We start from the raw sequence: 22,500 nt of genomic DNA, 5'->3' as shown, positions 1-22,500 counted from the left end.
TTTCATGAGGAGGTATAATGGGCGGTTATGCAAATTTCTATAAAGGAGGGTCCAGTAGTTACATACCAAGCGAAAAGTATTGAAATATTCTAATTTGTGGCAATAAAAGAGGCAGGTAACGCTCGTTCCTATCCCCACACACACTCACATACACACAAGCGTGCATCCGCCCTAGTGATACAAAGGACAATGCCAGAATAAGGCTACTCCAAATCACACAAAATTAACTGTTTACACAGAGATCTACGTGTTTCACCTTCTTTGAAGGAAAATGAAAATGACAATGTAAAGTCCTTGTCAACTTGTACAATGGATACGGGATTGATTGATTGTTGGTGTTTAACACTACTTTCATCATACTTGGCTGTATCAAGGCAGTCAGTTTGTTTTATTGTTGGAGGGATCCAGATTACTCAGAGTGAACCAGTGACCATCAGTAGGAAAACTTGTAATCCTAGTCATTTATAAAAGAGGCGAAAGATACCAAAGGGGCATTCAAAATCATAAGTCGAAAGCAAGCTGAAAAGTGTGTCTTTCTATGTTGTGTATTACACTATTGTTTCAGGTAGGGTGAAGGTTGGCGCCTATTAAAACGTTTAAACCCGCTGCATTTGTTTGCGCCTGTCCGAAGTCAGGAACCTGATGTTCAGTGGTTGTCGTTTGTTGATGTGGTTCATAAGTGTTTCTCGTTTCTCGTTTTTAATATAGATTAGACCGTTGGTTTTCCTGTTTTAATGGTTTTACACTAGTAATTTTTGGGGCCCTTTATAGCTTGCTGTTCGGTGTGAGCCAAGGCTCCGTGTTGAAGGCCGTACTTTGACCTATAGTGGTTTACTTTTACAATTTATGACTTGGATGGAGAGTTGTCTCATTGGCACTCATGCCACATCTTCTTATATCTATTGACAACGCCATGGCAAATAACGAAAAACAAACAGAAGACAAGCAACAGAATACAAAATACAACATAGAAAACTAAAGACTGACCAACACGAATCTCACCAAAAACCGAGAGTGATCTCAGATTCTCCGAAAAGGTAAGATAGGAGCTAAACGCACAGTGCCGAAGTGCAGTTCGAACTCACATGCAATGTTAAAACAGGCTAGGGTTAATTGTAGATGAAAAGCTTAGACCACTCTGCCCCCTAGAACCCCTTGTGTAAGGGAGACAACATAAAAAATCAAGTATATATTTCATAATATCTCTTACCAAGATTGAAAGTTCAAGTTAAGGCGAAAAGGACTAGGAAGCTTAACCGAATAAACCAATAAACAAACTTACTAGAAGTAACATCACTAAACTCACAAGACTGAGTTCTTATACACCTGCTACACACACTCATACGAAGGACTTGTCTCAGAAAAGGTTATTTGTACATTCTGTGAGCATTGCATAAACTTACACGAGTATTTAGTACTCGAACGTCCACAAAAAGCTGATTTGTATTCAAATTTCATGTAACATCTCACATCAAATATTTAAATACTTTTCTGTTTCACACATAAACAATTTGACATTTAAAAAACGTTCTAATGATATATAAGCCTTTAAGGTACAATTTCTGTCACGCGACATATTCACACAAGTCACGAAACCTTTTAAAAGATGCATATTATATAAATTAGAACAGAGTTATTCAAATCCAGATTCTACAACTAATTCGACCATGCTGATCGTTTTCTGTTTGATTTGTGTACTGTATAAAGCAACGTCGGCTGAGAAAAATGTTCTGACTTCCGCTTCTGAATCAGGTAATATTATTTATACTTATTTCTTATGAAACAAGAATCTTGAAATCTGATTGGTTAATTATCCTGGTGTAAATAACATGCAGCTCCAGTTCACCTGGGGATAAACATTTTGCATAACTTAAAAAAAAATTAAAAAAAATGCCAAAATAAAAAAGAGTAAAAAATGCGAAAGTTTAATAAAAAAAAAAAAAAAAAAAAAATTCCAAAATCTCCCCCCTCCCCCCAATAATTCCCAAAATCCACAATTCCTCTTAAAGTGGTAATAGTTGACAATGCGCATCAACATTGGTGTTGAAAAAAACAGGTGAAGTGGAAGTTCTGAATAAGAATTATTCAATTTTACATTCCGATAGTAAAGGAACGCTTCATAAGAAATAAATTCGTTATCTTGGTGTAACCAGGGGTGTATGGAATTTTACACGGTGTTGAAACTTCATACACCCTAAGGTGCAATAAAAACTCTGTACACCCCTGGTTAAAACAAGATAACTAATAGTATGTCGACCGCCTACCCTGGTAAATCTACCATGTAACATATTTCTATGCATTCTAAGGGAGCTTCCATTTGATTTTTATGGGGGGCTAGGATGAAATTTGAAAAAAATAGGCAGGACAGGAGTTTTGAGTAAAAAAAAAAGGCAGGATGAGCAACTTGGTAAAAAAAAAAAGGCAGGATGACAATTTGTGTAAAAAAATCAGGATAAACTAGTAAAAAAAAGGCAGGACCGAATAGAGTAAAAAATAAAAAGGCAGGACAGAGATTACAACTATAAAAAAAAGCAGGACAAAATTTTTCATCCTAGCACCCCCCCCCCCCCCCCCAATAAAAATCAAATGGTAGCTCCCTAATACAAAAATTGTTATTTCTATAGTAGAACGTACTTAAACTAAGAGTATAATCTATGCTTTCTTTATGCAGGTGTCTATTTTTATGGGAAAACAGCAGAACGAGTTATGAACATCTTGTTAAATGGAAACCAGCGAAATATTTTACCATCAGGTATGGGGTTATCGAGTAATTGGATATTTTCAAAATAGTCGCAACACGAATTGATTTGATTGTTTGTTTCGTTTATGTTAATTAGAGGGGCCTCGGTGGCCGAGTGGTCTAGGTAGTCGAACTACTGTATCACTAGCCAGTCAACACTGAGATTGTGAGTTCGAATCCCGCACGGAGCAGGTGCACTCGACTCCAATCTTAATTGACTAGGATTGTCAGTTTTCCTACCGAAGGTCGGTAGTTCTCTCCGGGCACTCCGGCTTCCTCCGCCAATAAAAACTGACCGCCACGAAATAGCACAATAGTATTGAAAGTGGCGTAAAACACCAACCAATCAATCAATCAATCAATAGGTTAATTAGCATGATCAGTCATATGATTTAAGGTATTTCTCTTAGTGTTATATTAATTCAGAAAAATGGTCTTCATAATTATAGAAATAAACTATTTCTTATTGTTAGCTCGAAGCTACTTCAGGTAAAATTTGGCAAATGGTTTTCTGGTTATATTATATGAATAAAAGGAGATGCGGGGTATCTGTTAATGATATGGCAAAAAAAAAAACGATATACAAAATTAAAAGACAGCTAAACAGTGTCTATGATTCATTTCAGAATTAAATTCCTGATTTTATATTTCTATTGGGTTGTAAAAGCGTTGACCGAAGCATATTTTGTAAGAATCGGGGAAGCGGAAGATTTCATACTAAAAATGTGAGCACGATCAACGCTTTTAAAACACTATGAAATTATAGAAAAGTATTCAATTCTTATAATTACATTATTTTGTATGCTACAAGAGTTCCAAGTGGTTAAGTTGGAATAATCCCTTCTTAAATTTACGGACGCCATTACGAGTTGGTTGACCGTTATGGACATCCGTTTCACAGATGATAGCGGATATGTTCCAAATGTCGTAACTACAATCTCGTCCTCTTTTCTCCGTATTACGGGTTTGTACCAATATGAGCAACATGAAGAGCGCCACATCAGGATCTGCTTACCCTTCCGGAGCACCTGAGATCACCCTCAGTTTTTGGTGGGGTTCGTGTTGCTCAGTCTTTAGTTTTCTATGTTATGTTTTGTGTACTGTTGTTTGTCTGTTTGTCTTTTTCTTTTTTAGCCATGGCGTTGTCAGTTTATTTTCAACTTATGATTTTAGATGTCCCTTTGGTATCTTCTCGCCTCCCTTCTACGATGATAAACTTTAGAGTTAAATGAAGCTTTTTTTATGCATTGTTTTAACATTGTCGTGTATAGCATGTGCAGTGATAGCTGTTGTATTTTATACGGAATGCTTCACGATGGCTGTCAGCCAATCAAAATCACGGATTTTAATGAAACAAACACATACTGTAGTTATTATTTTATAAAGAATCATTGTTCTTTCATGTAGTATCGAGACCAAAGGACTGCTCATATCTAGACAAAAAAATTAGATAAAAGTGGTGTTTACAAAATATATCCAGATAACGGAACAGGATTTGACGTTTTTTGTGAAATGGAAGTTGACGGTGGTGGCTGGACGGTAAGCTTTTTGACATTTATCGTACTTATTTAAAAAAAAAATATTTAGACGAAGAAGAAAAAAACTTATAAAAAATAGTGCTGTATTTTACATTGTAAGAAAAAAATATTTATGAGATTTATTGCTTGCTCTGGTTTATGTACTTTGAATAACACATGCAACGGTACTGGTATAATACAAATGTGACGCTAGGAGTCGCCTTGATTGTATGTAAAAGGTAAACCATGTGAGTTATTTAGTTGATCCTTGACAGATTGATAAATGTATTATTTGTTTAACGTTGCGCAATGTCAGTGCACATATCGTTTCGAGAACCAATGTTGTCAAAATAACAGAATCAAAAGTCTGTCGAAAGACTCGTCAAATAGATAAAAACGTTGTTCAGAGATTTTCTAGCATCGGTTAATAGGAAGATGAGTAAAATTTAAAGAAATCTGACAACGCTGCTTTCTGTAGTTTGTTGCTTGTCTATCAGGTTTTCACTCTCTGGCCATCATGGGCATGTTGTCTATTTTTATTCGACTTATGGTTAAACATTGCACCCTAGGTATTTTATATCTCTTGATAATTGATTGTTTTAAACAATCTTTTTTTGTTCTTCTCCAATTTTGAGTAATCAGATTTAATTTAGATTAAGTGTTAAAGAAGTAAAAATATTATTAGATATACCAAAATCCATAAAATCTATAATCAAATCATAATCAGCAAAAATGCAAGTGCACCGAATTGTATACCCATTTTACAGTATATTAAAAATATATATATATATATATATATATATATATAATTCAATGAGTTATGACATTTATAGATATACGTATGAGGGTATATAAGTTTGTGTTTGCCTACATTCACAGGTTTTTGTAAACAGAATGGATGGATCCGAAAGTTTTGATAGGAAATGGCAGGAATATGAAAATGGTTTTGGGAATTTGAAGAAAGAGTTTTGGCTCGGTAAAGTTTTTTTATGTTTGCCTACAATAACTATATAATTATGTGACAGAGGGGCAACCAATATTTGTATATGACTTCAGGAGGAGGGGATTGAAACCTAAATATGTTGAACAAGAAATCATTTAAAAAGAATATAATGAAATAGTAAACAGTTCTCCATGTCGATTATATAGTTTCTCGTAAATGTTAATTGTTTTGTAGTTTTTCTCGATGGATTGTTTCACATTTGTTATGCCGAGCCTTTTAAAGCCGACTATACGGTATTTTTTCTCATTGTTGAAGGCCGTACGGTTGCCTTTAATTGCTTACATCCACCTTATTTCGGTGGATAGTTGTCTCATTGGCAATCTTACCACATCTCCTTTTTCTACAACTTATCTTGTGTGTATGAATCCTTTAATGCCACATGATTTAACTGACGCTTAGCCTTACATTACACACACCTTTGTTCATGCTGATGAAGTTTTCATATGAACGATAAGTTCAGCATTCATGATTAACAAACGATACATATGTTAAGGTCTCTTCAGTGATGCTCCAGGCCAAAACATTTGAATATCCAAAATCTAATAAAAATGTTGAAGAGTGGATCAATCAAAAAAGTACCTAAAGTATGGCCAAATCCAGACAAGGAATCAGAGCTGTCACAAATTTTTTTTGTCGTTCATTTTTTTTTTGTACATAAATTAGGCCGTTAGTTTCCTCGTTAAAATTGTTTTACATTTGTCATTTCGGAGCCTTTTATAGCTGACTATGCGGTATGGGCTTTGCTCATTGTTGAAGGCCGTACGGTGACCTAAAGTTGTTCATATCTGTGTCATTTGGTCTCTTGTGAAGAGTTGTCTCATTGGCAATCATACCACATCTTCTTTTTTATATAGACCACATTTTTTTCTAATTGTACTGCATCTGTTTTGATATCAACACAAGAACGTCCTCTTCTATTAGGAAAATATTTTCACTATAATATTTTAATGATAATTTTATATTATCTATCATGGCATGAAAATACGGATATTGTTTCATTAAAATATGCTGTTATGATTTGTTTTAAATTAAGGAACATAAATCTCTGATGAAAAGCTCTGATTCCTTATCTGGATTTGGCAATACTTTAAGTTCTTTTTGGATTGATAAACTATTCAACATTTTTAGTAGATTTTGGATATTCAAATGTTTTGGCCTCGAGCATCACTGAAGAGACATTAACAGTCGAAGTGCGCATCTGGTGCATCACTATTGGTAAAGTTTATTATATTATAGCATACTATAAAAACTCAGCAACACAATTAAACTCATAGAAGACGGAATATATTATTCGTTTGACCCAAATCTGATATTGCCTGTAAAAGACCAACTTGAAGTAAACAAAGTATTTTTCATAAATATATCGGTAATGGTCAAATGGGTTTTCCTTTCGTTAACTAAAAAAATTCCCTGTGTCATGTTGGATATGGTAAGACATGCAGTGTTGTTTTATATTATGGATAAAAAGATATGTTGGGTATGATTCAATTAGACAGCAACCTGAATATGAGACAGGATAAATGTTAGTCTTGGAAAAGAGATTTTTACTAATTGATTCGCGTTACTAAGATTTTTTGTATGTTCAGAATTTTGGACTGTTGTTTGTCTTTTCGTCTTTCCATGTATGTTGCCATGGCATTGTCAGTTTGTCTAAGACTTATGAGTTTGCAAATCCCTTTGGTATCTTTAGCCTCTCTTTCAATTCTATCATTTTAAAGCCTTATAATCAATTATGACATCACATAAGATTTTTACAGTAACGCGACAAGTATCACAAAGAATGGCTGTCCCTTCCAGAGAACCTACGCTCGTCCTGGGTTTTGTATGTGTTCGTGTTCTTCAAACTTTTAGCGTTAGTGAAGTGTTGTTTTTGGAAAATCATGATATCTTAGTCTTTGACTTCTTTTCAATTCCTTGCTTAGCTTGGTATCTAATTACTTTTATCGAACGATTTATTATTAAAAAAAGAGTATAAATAAATGCATGTATGTCACAGACTTAACAAGATATATATTTCCTAGGAAATACGAATCTCCATCGACTGACATCAAGGGTCAAAACAGAAATGCGGGTTGAAATGAAAAACTTTAAAGGAGAAAAGAGATTTGCTAAGTATTCCACGTTTAAAGTCGGAGATGCTGCATCAAAATACAAACTGACAGTAAAGGGCTTTACCGGAAACGCAGGTGAGAATTATTGGTTTAAACCGTACAATTAGTACACCTGCCTCTCAACTGATGCATGAATAATTGATATTCTCTGAACACAAACGTGTAAGACAGAACGGCGATTGCGACTTAAAGATTACCATAAAATTGTACAACTAAAAACAATCTGGTAATTTCCAAGCACAATTATGACGAACAGATTCATAAGCATCAGTGAACCTAATATGCCAGCGACATTGTTTTGGGGATTTGAATTAGGATAGATTGCACTGATGTTGCAAAAGGTCTCACTGCTTTTACATTTTCGTAATGTTGTTGGAAAAGAATGATGTTGATGTAGTATGTTTTTTTTATAGAATTCATTTTTATTTTACCTTTTTGATTTCTTCATTCTTTTGTAATTAATATCAAAATGTTATTAGCGTTGCTACATACAGATTAGTTTTATTAAATCTTGATTAAGGATTTTAACTTAAGTTCGTGCTAACATTCTGATGTTTGGGAATTTTTGTTCGATCTTTTGCCGGACGGCTGCTGTATAACACCCATTGTCGTGTTCAAAGAATTTAACATACACTATTTAGTTATCAAGAAATGTTCACTGGTGAAGTAAAATTGATAATATTTATATTATAGGAGATGCTATGAAATATCACAATGGACTTGCTTTCTCGACGAAAGATAAAGATAATGATAGAAATAGAAGTGGTAACTGTGCGCAAACAGGTGGTTGGTGGTTCCATTGGTGTGATCATGTTTGTTTCACTCTTTATCATAGACGAAATGGTAAAAAAGGGGAACAACTCATCAAATGGGAGACTTGGAAAGATTCAATGTATTCCTTAGAGACTGCTAGCATGATGATCCGTAGAAAATGAAAAAGCCTCATTTTAACATGAATAAATAAAATATTATTTTTGTAAATTAAACTGTCTTTTTTTTTTAGTTTATTTGATTGGATATTCATAGGTTTGCTACTTTTATCAGTCACAAGATATAATACTTTAAATACACATATGCTAACATGACATAAAACTAAAGCATTACAACTGCTACTTTTTCTAATGGCATTATTTCGGTCTCAAATCGCAAGAAAAAATCTAGAATCCGCTTAATTTTTGATAATGACCTTTTTATGATCTATTGAAGTCTTCTATGTAAAGAAAAGTGGGTATTATGGGGAAAAATGTTACCCTGTATCGTAAGAAAAAAACAAACGAGTCCGAACATCTGAACAATATTTCTAAACCTGACCTGAGTACATCCTTGTGCAGTCCTAATGAAGTTGTCAACCGTAAAGTGAATGATTGCATTACATGTATGTTTAATTAGAATCCGTAATTTTGATTGGCCGTCAACAATCGTGAGAAACTTCTGTATAAATTTCAAATTCAACAGCAATGACTGTACGTGCTATCCGTGACAATGTTTAAAACAATGCATAGAAAAACAATCGAAAAGATTGACACAACTCTCAATTTGAATGCATGGTTGTTGCATTAAAATGAAATTTTAAGAATTGAATGCTTTCTTTTATAATTTCATAGGGTTGTAAACGCGTTTATCGTGCTTACATTTTTAATATGAAGTGTGCTTCGGTCAACGCTTTTACACCCCAAAAGAAGCATTCAATTCTTAAATATTTACCTGCTATCTTTTATATAAATGTCGAGAAACCTACTTGTGTCTATTTTATGATTTTTTATAAAAAATAGAATAAAAACCTTGAATTATTGGTAATAGAATGCAAACACATAAGATAATGTTGATCTTGTGTACATAATTTAACTTTTGGTAATGCACAAGGTCGTTTTATGTAATTATTTTTTTTTTTTTTTTTGTTTTTTTGTTTTTGTTAAACTGTTTGAGTCGTTGCTGTTTAAAACCTTCCAATTACATCGGCCAGTATTAGAGCGTAATGCGATATTATGTCTATGCAGTGATTCTTCAGGCTTAAATTCACAGTTGTAATTCATTTATTGAAAAATTAAGTGTATTATTCAGAATTATTGTACGTTTTTATTGTCTTACATTCCTGTGATATTGATTTAATTGTCTTTCTTATCAGTTATTTATCTGTTTACATATTTGATGCTTTATAGAAATAAAACCTTTTTTTAATCTTTTTTAAATGGAAATTATATGGCCTAAGTGTAACAAGTCATAACTTTAAAGTTGAAATTTGATAAATATTTCTTTTATTTTGAATTTTATACATTGTTGGGAGAAGACACTTTTTTTACTTCTTACCTTGATCGTGATTGTAGGTGGCTTGTGTGGTCTTTTTCGAAGTTGTGTTTGGTAATTCCTTTTCATTTATTATTTGAATAATCAAGGTAATAACGTCATATGGAATGAAAAGTGATTTACCTATATATTTAGGAATTCGGAATTGACTTAGAGGTTACGAATTGTAATCAAATATATTAATTTCATCCCTCAATAAATTCGAAAAAAAAAATGATGTAGATACATGTAGCGATTTACTTATTTTGAACTTGTTACATTACAACAATTGCAGTCATCAAGGCAAATGTACATTTTCCTTCAGATTCTTTTTTCTAAGTTTTTTGTATGTTTCGTGTTAAAACAGAAGCTTGGACGAAAATATACTGATATATTCGAATTAAAAACTCACCTATCGTCCTGATTCCTAACATTTGTAATTTGATGACGTGGTGACAAAATAAAAAAAAACTCACATGCAACGGCACTGGTATAATAAGAGTCGCCTTTAGTGTAAATAATAGAAAAAACAAAACAAGCTATTTAGTTTATCCTTGATTGATTGATTAATGTATTTAAGTAAATTTAACGTTGCGCAACGACAATATGCATGTACATGTAGGCTTTATCGTGGCAAGAACCAATTTTGTCAAAATAACACGATCAAAAGTCTGTCAAAAGACTCATCTTAGAGAACAAAATCGTTGTTGAAAGATATTTTAGGAACGGTTAAGATGATCATGAGAATGATGATGGATGGCTGTTTAACGTCAATTGACAAATTAGATGCATATTTAGGACAAGAACATGCAAATGCGATATGAATATAAAACCTGTTTTGTAGCGTGAAATAGGTGTAGCTGTAAGGTAAGTGTCCTGATCATGTGTTTTAAGGACGTTACAGGTGTTGTGCATAGCATTGAATTTGACGTAAATGGGAATAAACAAGGCGTACATTTTGTTACGGGCTTTAAATTGTTGGGAAGTCGCAAATACTGACAACCACAGGTATTGATGAAGAATAAATTGGTAAAAAAACAATATTTTTCGTTCATCTTGAAATTGCCATTTTACTTCCAGTTCGTCGGTTTATAGGGACCCTTCTCCTCTTTTATGTTAGCAAAGTTCATGCCACACCCGCAAAAAAGTTTTAATACTTTTGTTTTTCAATATTTACAATATAAATTGAATTTTACGCTTAGTACTTTCTACTTCTAATTATAGACGGCATTGCGGACGTGAAAGAAAGTACTATCACCAACGGTTTCGAAAATTATGAACTTTCAAATGTCGAAAAGTGATTATCTAGCATGAATATCACATTAAGAATATCAGAAATAAGCATGATATAAAAGTGTTTTTTCTCTTTAATGGCGAAAATTAAATAGTATGTCAGTTGTTTTGCGATACGAATTTATTTCTTTTTATGCAACTGTATTTTACTTTGCGGAATTTCAATATATGAAATGAAAATAAAAAAAGTACCGAACCTTATATATAGTATAAGCTTTAATTTATTATATTGCGTGTGTATGTGTTTGATATGCGTGTGTTTATAATTTTACTTCATTTTGTGTTCACGGCCCATATCAACATGGAATTATTTTTTTAAGTCCCTGATCTGTGCCGTTTTCCAGTGTTTATAAGTTAGTGTAGGGACAGTTGCAATAAGGTATATATAAGATACGTCCGAGACCTATCTCTTTTTCTGTTATAGAGTTGTGGAGAAACAATGGTGCATATCAGTTCTTACAAGCTTTTAGTTGGTCAGCCAATAAACTCAACTTAACCACTCTCAGACTATCACGCCATGCTAAATTATTTTCATTTTCTTGGGAGAGAAGATTTGTTTCACTAGGACAACAAATTTCATGTACAATAACTACACTTTTTGGTAATTGTTGATGAAGTGCATTGAGTACATTTCCACCGTAGTTGTCTATTTTTCCGACGAGGCGGAATCTCCCGACATCTTGAAAATATATGTTTGTCTGGTTCTAAGGGAGATAACTCTCATAACAGCGAACGTAATTTTTCCCGTTATCCGTTAGAAGCGCTGATTTACGTACCTCTCACCTTAAGACAAAAGAGATGCTTTTTCATTTCCCATTGTTAATTATCCATTTTTAGACGTTCCCTTGTCACCATATTATGGTGTTTATATATCTCAACTTGTTCGATTCTCTCGTGTTTGTAACAACGTATTTGATTATAACGAAAGAAATGTCTGTATTACTGAAAACATATTACACCAGGGTTTTCGATATCAAAAACTAGTCAAAACATTTACTAAACTTTATCATCGGTACAAGGACATCATTCGTTGTGGCACCGTTAAAGTCCACAATTCCTCTAAAGTCCACAACACCGCTAAAGTCCACAACACGCTAAAGTCGACAACGCCGTTAAAGTCCACAAATTTTCCGCTAAAGTCCACAAAATGACCTCTGCTAAAGTCCACAAAAAGCACCGTTAAAGTCCACACATTTTTTTTTATAATCAAAATATCAATTCGCTTTTTTTTAGTAGAGTTTTTCGATAGTATAGATCTAAAAAGAAGCATTGACTTTTGTTCTTAGAAAGTATTTCTTATCAGCTTGAATTATATTTTGATAAAATAGAGACTCTTAAACAATAATGTTCTTGTTTGAAATCAAAATATTGATAAAGAATTCCACACAAGTATTTTGTGGTGCTAAGCAGATTTCCATCACTCATTGGTTTGCATGTTTGTTTGGTTTTCAAAAATGAAAATGTATTTGTTTCAGAATGTGTTGAAGATGACTTGAATAAATAAAACGCGGATGCGGTTCTGTATTGTGTCTTACCCATGATGAGTACAAGTATAAAATATTTTATTTCAACAATGCTACATGTATATGTTCCAGAACATATGAGTAATATAACTATTTGGACCGTATAAGTATACTCGTACTGTCCGACCATACACGTACGGTTGGACCGTATGAGTATAGTACGAGCTCGACCATACACGTATATTTTGACCATATGGGTTGATTTTAGACAGGCATTTGTTAAAATCTTAAACTAATATTATTGGAATTACATGAATAAAGTGAATAAGCGAACATTCAATCAATTGAAATGAATTATTGTTTTTCTTTTTGGCAGTCTCTCCCACAAGGAACATTAGATTTTTTATATTAACATGATTTGTTCATGTCTATTCCTTTCCATTTGCTTTTTTTAGTAAAGTTCAAAATATTCTAGAAACTTTTCTTTCCACATTATGTTTACATCCAACAAATGCAATGTCAGCGAGCATTATTCAATTTCATGTATTACTGACATGCTAAATACAGGAGATTAACATATTAAATGAACATGACTTTTTTGAATAGTTAAAACTTTAAGTTTTTATTTCAATTGCAATTGAACTTTTTGTATAACTCTAACATATCAGTTATGTTGATCTGTAATGTACATTTGTATCTAATACACTTGACTAACTTCTTAAAATTAGGCAGACCATACGTACGCGTACGGTCCAAATACTCATATGGTCTGTAACATATATGTTGTAGGTCACTGTAAAACAATTTGAAGATGCAAATTTGATCAACACACTCCTAACTAAAATTGGCTGAACTTGCATAAACTATGTTTCAGATTAAGATGAGAAAATCATCTGACTCTCATACCACGAATTTGCAGAGTACTTTAAACAAGACATTTGAACACTCAATTTACTTCCGGTTAATCAGTCAATAGGTCGAACGATGATCAAAATAACCTGGTAGGCAAACATTTTTAATTGACAACTCTAAAATGAAAATGTTACTCTGATTTTAAGTTTGTCTAAACAAATCAAAATGACTGCTCGTGTCTTCTTCCTCTTTTTGTAAAAATCAACATAACTTTATAATGTTAAAGTGTATTTTTACATTTTCTTAGTAGTTGGATTTGTAATAACAAAAGCAACACGACGGGTGACACATGTGGAGCAGGATCTGCTTCCCCTTTCGGAGCACCTGAGATCACCCCAAGTTTTTGGTGGGGTTCGTGTTGCTTAGTCTTTAGTTTTCTATGTTGTGTCTTGTGTACTATTATTTGTCTGTTTGTCTTTTTCTTTTTAAGCCATGGCGTTGTCAGTTTATTTTCGATCTACGAGTTTGACTGTCCCTTTGGTATCTTTCGCCCCTCCTTTACCTACTGCTCAAATTTTAATGACTTGCTATGTACGAATGATCCAGACCATATACGCATTTGTACCATACGCGTACATGTATATGGTCATATACATCAATAGATATAAGAAGATGTGGTATGAGTGCCAATGAGACAACTCTCCATCCAAGTCAAAATTTATAAAAGTAAACCATTATAGGTCAGAGTACGGTCTCCAACACGGAGCCTTGGCTCACACCGAACAGTAAGCTATAAAGGGCCCCAAAAAATTACTAGTGTAAAACCATTCAAACGGGAAAACCAACGGTCTAATCTATATAAAAAACGAGAAACGAGAAACACTTATGAACCACATCAACAAACGACAACTACTGAACATCAGATTCCTATCAAGCACGCATATTACGTTGGCCTATACGTACAAAATGTAGATTTGATATTAAAAGCAATGTCTAGCTAGATAAAATCTATGAGCGGTCGGCACTGATTTAAAGTAGTGTCTCCTCCATGACAGTCCTGAACATTAAAACTCAATATTAAATAAAAGATGCTGCTATTTTTAGTGTTTGGTACAGGTTGGCTGTCACTGTGCACAACATAGAACCATATGGGGAAAAACCAGAGAACTTTTTTTTGTCAGAAAACACTGTCAAACATCCAAACATGCTATTTTTAAACACACTTTTTTATTTGATAATATATTTATTGTGAAGCGTTAATTATCAATTTCTGATGATATAAACACAAAGTTTATTTCTTATCCTAAAATTTGATTTGAATCAGGAGAAAAACAAAAATAACCGAAGAAAATTATGACCAAATAAACAAATATATATTCAGACAATTCTGCGTCTTTCAACACATGGTTTGTGAAAATCCAACTGTAAATGCCGTCAAGTGTAGTTTGTAAAAAAATTTCTTGATTTTTACATTCACTGATCGATTTATTTGTGTGCTAATAAAAATATATATATATGAGCATTGGAGGGTGTGGATATAGGATAAAGGCAATAGGAACGTTCATCTTGCATTGAGCACGAACACCAACAGTTGTGAAACTATCATGTTTGCGTTATGTTTTTTTTTTAAACGTATCTATTTTACTAAGAGAATACATGAAATATGAATTTATAATATATTTTTTTTATTTCCCTTCGTTGAAATGTGTTCCTCTTTTCAATATAACATTATTTTTCTCAATAAAACCTAATTTGAGTACATTTCGATGAGACAGTAACCCAACAACAAATATAATAAATATTTACACACTCTTCCGGAGACCCAATAAAACCTGATTTGAGTACAATTCAATGAGACAGCAATTCAACAACAAATATAATACATATTTTCACCACTCTTCCGGAGACCAAAGTGGAAATTTAAATATTACTTGCATCATACTTGTAAAACATTTTATATCAATTAATAGAATTTTGATTAATTTTTTACTTATAATGAATTAACGCAAACTTTGGAACAACAGTGTATGTGTTGTACTGTTTCAACACTGTTCAAGGTTAGGGAAGGGTTTGGCGCCAGCAAAGTGTTTAACTTCGCCACATTCTGTATGTGCCTGTTCAAAGACAGGAGCATGTAACTCGTTGGCTGTCGTTTGTTGCTAAATATCATATTATTTTCCCGTTTATTGTAATGTAATTATATCAGGCCGTTTCTTTTCTCGTTTAAATTGTTAAACCTTTTTTCTTTTAATTTCGAGGCCTTTTTTTAGCTTTTTGTGCGGTATCGATTTTGCTCACTGTTGAGGACCGTACGGTGATCTATAATAGTTGTTAAATTCTCTGATAGAGAATTGTTTGATCGGCAATCATACCATATATTTTTCTATTATTTAAATAATTTTCGAGGCCTGGTTTGCCGTGCGATCTAAGAAGTATATCTACAGTAATCACTAGGATGTCAACACCGAGGTTGTAAATTCGATGAACCCCGCTCGAAGCAAATATAATAAATATTTACACACTCTTCCGGAGACCCAATAAAACCTGATTTGAGTACAATTCAATGAGACAGCAATTCAACAACAAATATAATACATATTTTCACCACTCCGTTCGACTCCAATACTTCTTTATTGTTCCGCACTCTCTTATTTAAAACAACATACATGATACGGGTTATGTTCTTCTCACATATTTTATGATGGTATGATACTAAACCCCTAACGGGAGGGATTGTACACGAGGAAGACATAACTTTTCAATCAGTTTCATTGAGGTCTGGAGCTGGCATGTCGGTTACTGCTAGTAGTCCTTTGTTAATTTATGTATCATTGTCATTTTGCTTAGTTTCTTCTCTTACCTATTCAGACATCGGACTCTTACTTCTTTTAAACTGAGTTTTAATGTGCGTATTGCTGTTTGTTTGTTTATTCTACATTGGCTAGAGATATAGGGGGCGGGTTGAGATCTCACACAACATGTTTAACCCCGCCTCATTTTTGCGCCAGTCCCAAGTCAGGAGCCTCTGGCCTTTGTTAGACCAAGCTGAAGCTAGCGAACAATAACTAGCAAACAATAAGACAGCGAACAATAAGGCGATATATCTAAAAACTGAAAAAATGAATAAGACAGCAACGACCTTTAGACAAAATATATTTAAAAAGGCAGAAATTCTTTCCCGAAATTGCAATTTCAACTCTATCATGAAATGGTATTTATCCCATCCATTGATAAAACAAGTAATACCCCTTTTTAGGCTAATATTCAGTACCACAGTAAATCTGCACGAGTCAATGGATTGGTTCTAGGTGTTAAATCACCCATGCACTCTCTTCAATTAAGAACGTATGTAAAAGTAGTCCTCCCCTGCAAAAAAAAAGCACCTTTGATTTCATTTTTAATTTAACTAAAATGTAACAAACAAATTTGCAGAAATGAACAGGGGCTTGGCCTATTCTATGGCTTCTAGAGAAAAATAATGAGGAGTGTCACGGGGTATGACTATACAGGTCTTGTAGAAGAGAAACAGGCGCATCTTCTGCGCAAGGTTTTGAGTGGCGCTATGTTCAAAAATCTGAAACTAGTGCTCAAAAATTGAAAATAATTTGGAAAAAACAGGGGGTTGGCCTATTCCATGGCTTCTTGAAAAAAATAATGAGGGGTGTCACGGAATATGACTATATAGGTCTTGTAGAGGAGAAACAGGCGCATCTTCTGCGCAAGGTTTTGAGTGGTGCTATGTTAAAAAAACTGAAATTTGGGCTCAAAAATTGAAAAAAAATGGAAAAACAGGGGGTTGGCATATTCCATGGCTTCTAGAGAAAAATAAAGAGGAGTGTCACGGGGTATGACTATATAGGTCTTGTAAAGGAGAAACAGGCGCATAGTTTGCGCAAGGTTTCTAGTGGCGCTATGTTAAAAAATCTGAAACAAGTGCTCAAAAATTGATTTTTTTTGGAAAAAACAGGGGGTTGGCCTACCGGTATTCCATGGCTTCTAGAGAAAAATAATGAGGGGTGTCACGGGGTATGACTATATAGGTCTTGTAGAGAAGAAACAGGCAGATCTTTTGCGCAAGATTTTGAGTGGTGCTATGTTCAAAAATCTGAAACTAGTGCTAAAAAATTGAAACAACTTTGGAAAAACAGGTTGTTAGCCTATTCCATGGCTTCTAGAAAAATAATGAGGGGTGTCACGGGGTATGACTATATAGGTCTTATAAAAAAGAAAGAAGCGCATCTTTTGCGCAAGGTTTCGAGTGGCGCTATGTTAAAAAATCTGAAACTAGGGCTCAAAAATGGAAAACAAATTTTGAAAAAAACAGGAGGTTGGCCTACTTCATGGCTTCTAGAAAAATAATGAGGGGTGTCACGGAGTATGAATATATAGGTCTTGTAGAGGAGAAATAGGCGCATATTTTGCGCAAGGTTTCGAGTGGCGCTATAGTAAAAAATCTTAAACAAGTGCTCAAAAATTGAAAAAAAAATTGAAAAAAAGGAGGTTGTCCTATTCCATGGCTTCTAGAGAAAAATAATGAGCGATGTTACGGGGTATGACTATATAGGTCTTGTAGAGGAGAAACTCGCGCATATTTTGCGCAAGGTTTGAGTGGTGCTCTGTTCAAAAATCTGAAACTAGTGCTAAAAAATTAAAAAAAAAAAAATGGAATTAACAGGGGGTTGGCCATTTCCGTGGCTTCTAGAGAAAAATAATGAGGAGTGTTACGGGGTATGACTATATAAGTCTTGTACAGGAGAAACAGGCGCATATTTTGCGCAAGGTTTCGAGTGGCGCTATGTTCAAAAATCTGAAGTAGTGCTCAAAAATTGAAAAAAAAAAATGGAAAAAACAGGAGGTTGGCCTATTCAATGGCTCCTAGAAAAATAATGAGGAGTGTCACAAGGTATGACTATATAGGTCTTGTAGAATAGAAACAAGCGCATCTTTTGCGCAAGGTTTCGAGTGGCGCTATGTTCAAAAATCTAAAACTGGGCTCAAAAATTAAAAAAAAAAAAATGAAAAAAACAGGTGGTTGTCCTATTCCATGGCTTGTAGAGAAAAAAAATGAGGGGTGTCACGGAGTATGACTATATAGGTCTTGTAGAGGAGAAACGGGCAATTAGTTTTCAAAGGGTTTCGAGTGGCACTATGTTCGAAAATCTGAAACTAGTGCTCAAAAATTGAAAAAAATTTGGAAACAACAGGGGATGGCCTACTGGTATTCCATGGCTTCTAGAGAAAACAAGAGGAGTGTCACGGGGTATGACTATATAGGTCTTGTAGAGGAGAAACAGGCGATTAGTTTGCGCAGGGTTTTGAGTGGCTCTATGTTCAAAAATCTAAAACTAGTGCTCAAAAATTGAAAAAAATTTGGAAACAACAGGGGGTTGGCCTATTCCATGGCTTCTAGAAAAATAATGAGGGGTGTCACGGGGTATGACTATATAGGTCTTGTAAAAAAGAAAGAAGCGCATCTTTTGCGCAAGGTTTCGAGTGGCGCTATGTTCAAAAATCTGAAAATAGGGCTCACAAATGGAAAAAAAATTTGGAAAAAAACAGGAGGTTGGCCTATTCCTTGGCTTGTAGAAAAACAAAGAGTGGTGTCACGAAGTATGACTATATAGGTCTTGTAAAGGAGAAAGAAGCGCATATTTTGGGCAAGGTTTCGAGTGGCGCTATGTTCAAAAATCTGAAACAGGTGTTCAAAAATAGAAAAAAAAAAAATTGAAAAAACAGAGGGTTGGCCCTTTCCGTGGCTTCTAGTGTTACAGGGTATGACTATATAGGTCTTGTATAGGAGAAACAGGCGCATCTTTTGCGCAAGGTTTCGAGTGGCGCTACGTTCAAAAATCTGAAACTAGTGCTAAAAAATTGAAACTTTGGAAAAAAAACAGGAGGTTGGCCTATTCCATGGCTTCTAGAAAAATAATGAGGGGGTGTCACGGGGTATGACTATATAGGTCTTGTAGAAGAGAAAAAAACACATCTTTTGCGCAAGGTTTCGAGTGGCGCTATGTTCAAAAATCTGAAACTAGTGCTCAAAAATTGAAAACAACATGGAAAAAAACTGGAGGTTTGCCTATTCCATGGCTTCTAGAGAAAATAATGAGCGGTGTTACGGGGTGTGACTATATAGGTCTTGTAGAGGAGAAACAGGCGCATGTTTTGCGCAAGGTTTTGAGTGGTGCTATGTTCAAAAATATAAAACTAGTGCTCAAAAATTGAAAAAAAAAATGGAAAAAACAGGGGTTGGCCCTTTCCGTGGCTTCTAGAGAAAAATAATGAGGAGTGTTACGGGGTATGACTATAAAGGTTTTGTACAGAGAAACAGGCGCATATTTTGCGCAAGGTTTCGAGTAGCGCTATGTTAAAAAAACTGAACTAGTGCTCAAAAATTGAAAAAAATTTGAAAACACACAGGGGATTGGCCTATTCCATGGCTCCTAGAAAAATAATGAGGGGAGTCATGGGGTATGATTATATAGGTCTTGTACAGGAGAAACGGGCAATAAGTTTGCAAAGGGTTTTGAGTGGCACTATGTTCAAAAATCTGAAACTTGTGCTCAAAAATTGAAAAAAAAATGGAAAAAACAGGAGGTTGTCCTATTGCATGGCTTCTAGAAAAATAATGAGGTGTTACGGGGTATGACTATATAGGTCTCGTAGAGGAGAAACAGGCAAATATTTTGCGCAAGGTTTCGAGTGGCGCTATGTTGAAAAATCTTAAACTAGGGCTGAAAAATTGAAAAAAAATTGGAAAAAACTGGGGGTTTGCCTATTCCATGGCTTCTAGAGAAAAATAATGAGGAGTGTCACGGTATATGACTATATAGGTCTTGTAGAAGAGAAACAGGCGCATCTTTTGCGCAAGGTTTTGAGTGGCCCTTTGTTAAAAAATCTGAAACTAGGGCTCAAAAGTTGATTTTTTTTTGAAAAAACAGGGGTTTGGCCTATTCCATGGCTTCTAGAGAAAAAGAATGAGGGGTGTCACGGGGTATGACTATAAAGGTCTTGTAGAGGAGAAGAACGCGCATTTTTGCACAAGGTTTTGACTGGCGCTATGTTATAAAATCTTAAACTAGTGCTCAAAAATTGAAACAAATTTGGAAAAAACAGGAGGTTGGCCTATTCTATTGCTTCTAGAAAAATAGTGAGGGGTGTCACGGGGTATGACTATATAGGTCTTGTAAAGGAGAAAGAAGCGCATATTTTGGGGAAGGTTTCGAGTGGCGCTATGTTCAAAAATCTGAAACAAGTGTTCAAAAATTGAAAAAAAAAAATTGAAAAAACAGAGGGTTGGCCCTTTCCGTGGCTTCTAGTGTTACAGGGTATGACTATATAGGTCTTGTATAGGAGAAACAGGCGCATCTTTTGCGCAAGGTTTCGAGTGGCGCTACGTTCAAAAATCTGAAACTAGTGCTAAAAAATTGAAACTTTGGAAAAAAACAGGAGGTTGGCCTATTCCATGGCTTCTAGAAAAATAATGAGGGGGTGTCACGGGGTATGACTATATAGGTCTTGTAGAAGAGAAAAAAACACATCTTTTGCGCAAGGTTTCGAGTGGCGCTATGTTCAAAAATCTGAAACTAGTGCTCAAAAATTGAAAACAACATGGAAAAAAACTGGAGGTTTGCCTATTCCATGGCTTCTAGAGAAAAATAATGAGCGGTGTTACGGGGTGTGACTATATAGGTCTTGTAGAGGAGAAACAGGCGCATATTTTGCGCAAGGTTTTGAGTGGTGCTATGTTCAAAAATATAAAACTAGTGCTCAAAAATTGAAAAAAAAAAATGGAAAAAACAGGGGTTGGCCCTTTCCGTGGCTTCTAGAGAAAAAGAATGAGGAGTGTTACGGGGTATGACTATAAAGGTTTTGTACAGGAGAAACAGGCCCATATTTTGCGCAAGGTTTCGAGTAGCGCTATGTTAAAAAAACTGAACTAGTGCTCAAAAATTGAAAAAAATTTGAAAACACACAGGGGATTGGCCTATTCCATGGCTCCTAGAAAAATAATGAGGGGAGTCATGGGGTATGACTATATAGGTCTTGTACAGGAGAAACGGGCAATAAGTTTGCAAAGGGTTTTGAGTGGCACTATGTTCAAAAATCTGAAACTAGTGCTCAAAAATTGAAAAAAAATTGGAAAAAACAGGAGGTTGTCCTATTGCATGGCTTCTAGAAAAATAATGAGGTGTTACGGGGTATGACTATATAGGTCTCGTAGAGGAGAAACAGGCACATATTTTGCGCAAGGTTTCGAGTGGCGCTATGTTGAAAAATCTTAAACTAGGGCTGAAAAATTGAAAAAAAATTGGAAAAAACTGGGGGTTTGCCTATTCCATGGCTTCTAGAGAAAAATAATGAGGAGTGTCACGGTATATGACTATATAGGTCTTGTAGAAGAGAAACAGGCGCATCTTTTGCGCAAGGTTTTGAGTGGCCCTTTGTTAAAGAATCTGAAACTAGGGCTCAAAAGTTGATTTTTTTTTGAAAAAACAGGGGTTTGGCCTATTCCATGGCTTCTAGAGAAAAAGAACGAGGGGTGTCACGGGGTATGACTATAAAGGTCTTGTAGAGGAGAAGAACGCGCATTTTTTGCGCAAGGTTTTGAGTGGCGCTATGTTATAAAATCTTAAACTAGTGCTCAAAAATTGAAACAAATTTGGAAAAAACAGGAGGTTGGCCTATTCTATTGCTTCTAGAAAAATAGTGAGGGGTGTCACGGGGTATGACTATATAGGTCTTGTAAAGGAGAAAGAAGCGCATATTTTGGGCAAGGTTTCGAGTGGCGCTATGTTCAAAAATCTGAAACAAGTGTTCAAAAATTGAAAAAAAAAAATTGAAAAAACAGAGGGTTGGCCCTTTCCGTGGCTTCTAGTGTTACAGGGTATGACTATATAGGTCTTGTATAGGAGAAACAGGCGCATCTTTTGCGCAAGGTTTCGAGTGGCGCTACGTTCAAAAATCTGAAACTAGTGCTAAAAAATTGAAACTTTGGAAAAAAACAGGAGGTTGGCCTATTCCATGGCTTCTAGAAAAATATTGAGGGGGTGTCACGGGGTATGACTATATAGGTCTTGTAGAAGAGAAAAAAAACACATCTTTTGCGCAAGGTTTCGAGTGGCGCTATGTTCAAAAATCTGAAACTAGTGCTCAAAAATTGAAAACAACATGGAAAAAAACTGGAGGTTTGCCTATTCCATGGCTTCTAGAGAAAAATAATGAGGAGTGTTACGGG

The 22,500-nt window shown here is 34.7% G+C and overlaps 1 protein-coding gene across 2 annotated transcripts; it reads left to right on the top strand.

Annotated features, from left to right (window-relative positions):
• The first annotated feature begins 1,655 nt into the window (after window positions 1-1,655).
• On the top strand, window positions 1,656-8,357 carry LOC127718288 (ficolin-1-like). 2 transcript variants are annotated; one of them, XM_052224294.1, is made up of 7 exons: window positions 1,656-1,752; window positions 2,672-2,752; window positions 4,148-4,279; window positions 5,137-5,233; window positions 6,392-6,475; window positions 7,282-7,446; window positions 8,065-8,357. In XM_052224294.1, exons 3-7 carry the CDS (start codon window positions 4,253-4,255, stop codon window positions 8,304-8,306), a joined length of 615 nt encoding a protein of 204 aa, XP_052080254.1. In that variant the 5' UTR covers window positions 1,656-1,752; window positions 2,672-2,752; window positions 4,148-4,252; the 3' UTR covers window positions 8,307-8,357. The 2 variants fall into 2 exon arrangements, with proteins under 2 accessions (XP_052080254.1, XP_052080255.1); XM_052224295.1 differs by lacking the exon at window positions 6,392-6,475.
• Window positions 8,358-22,500: the final 14,143 nt, after the last annotated feature.

Source organism: Mytilus californianus, unplaced genomic scaffold (genome assembly GCF_021869535.1).
Source record: "Mytilus californianus isolate M0D057914Y unplaced genomic scaffold, xbMytCali1.0.p SCAF_10, whole genome shotgun sequence".
NCBI classification, from domain to species: Eukaryota; Metazoa; Mollusca; class Bivalvia; order Mytilida; family Mytilidae; genus Mytilus; species Mytilus californianus.
This window is presented reverse-complemented; position numbering and strand designations above follow the sequence as displayed.

Coding starts and splice junctions, on each gene's coding strand:
- LOC127718288 (XM_052224294.1), top strand. CDS start 4,253: ATGGAAGTTGACGGTGGTGGCTGGACG. Junction 6,476..7,281: donor CATCTGGTGCATCACTATTG/GTAAAGTTTATT, acceptor TATATTTCCTAG/GAAATACGAATCTCCATCGA. Junction 7,447..8,064: donor GGGCTTTACCGGAAACGCAG/GTGAGAATTATT, acceptor TTTATATTATAG/GAGATGCTATGAAATATCAC.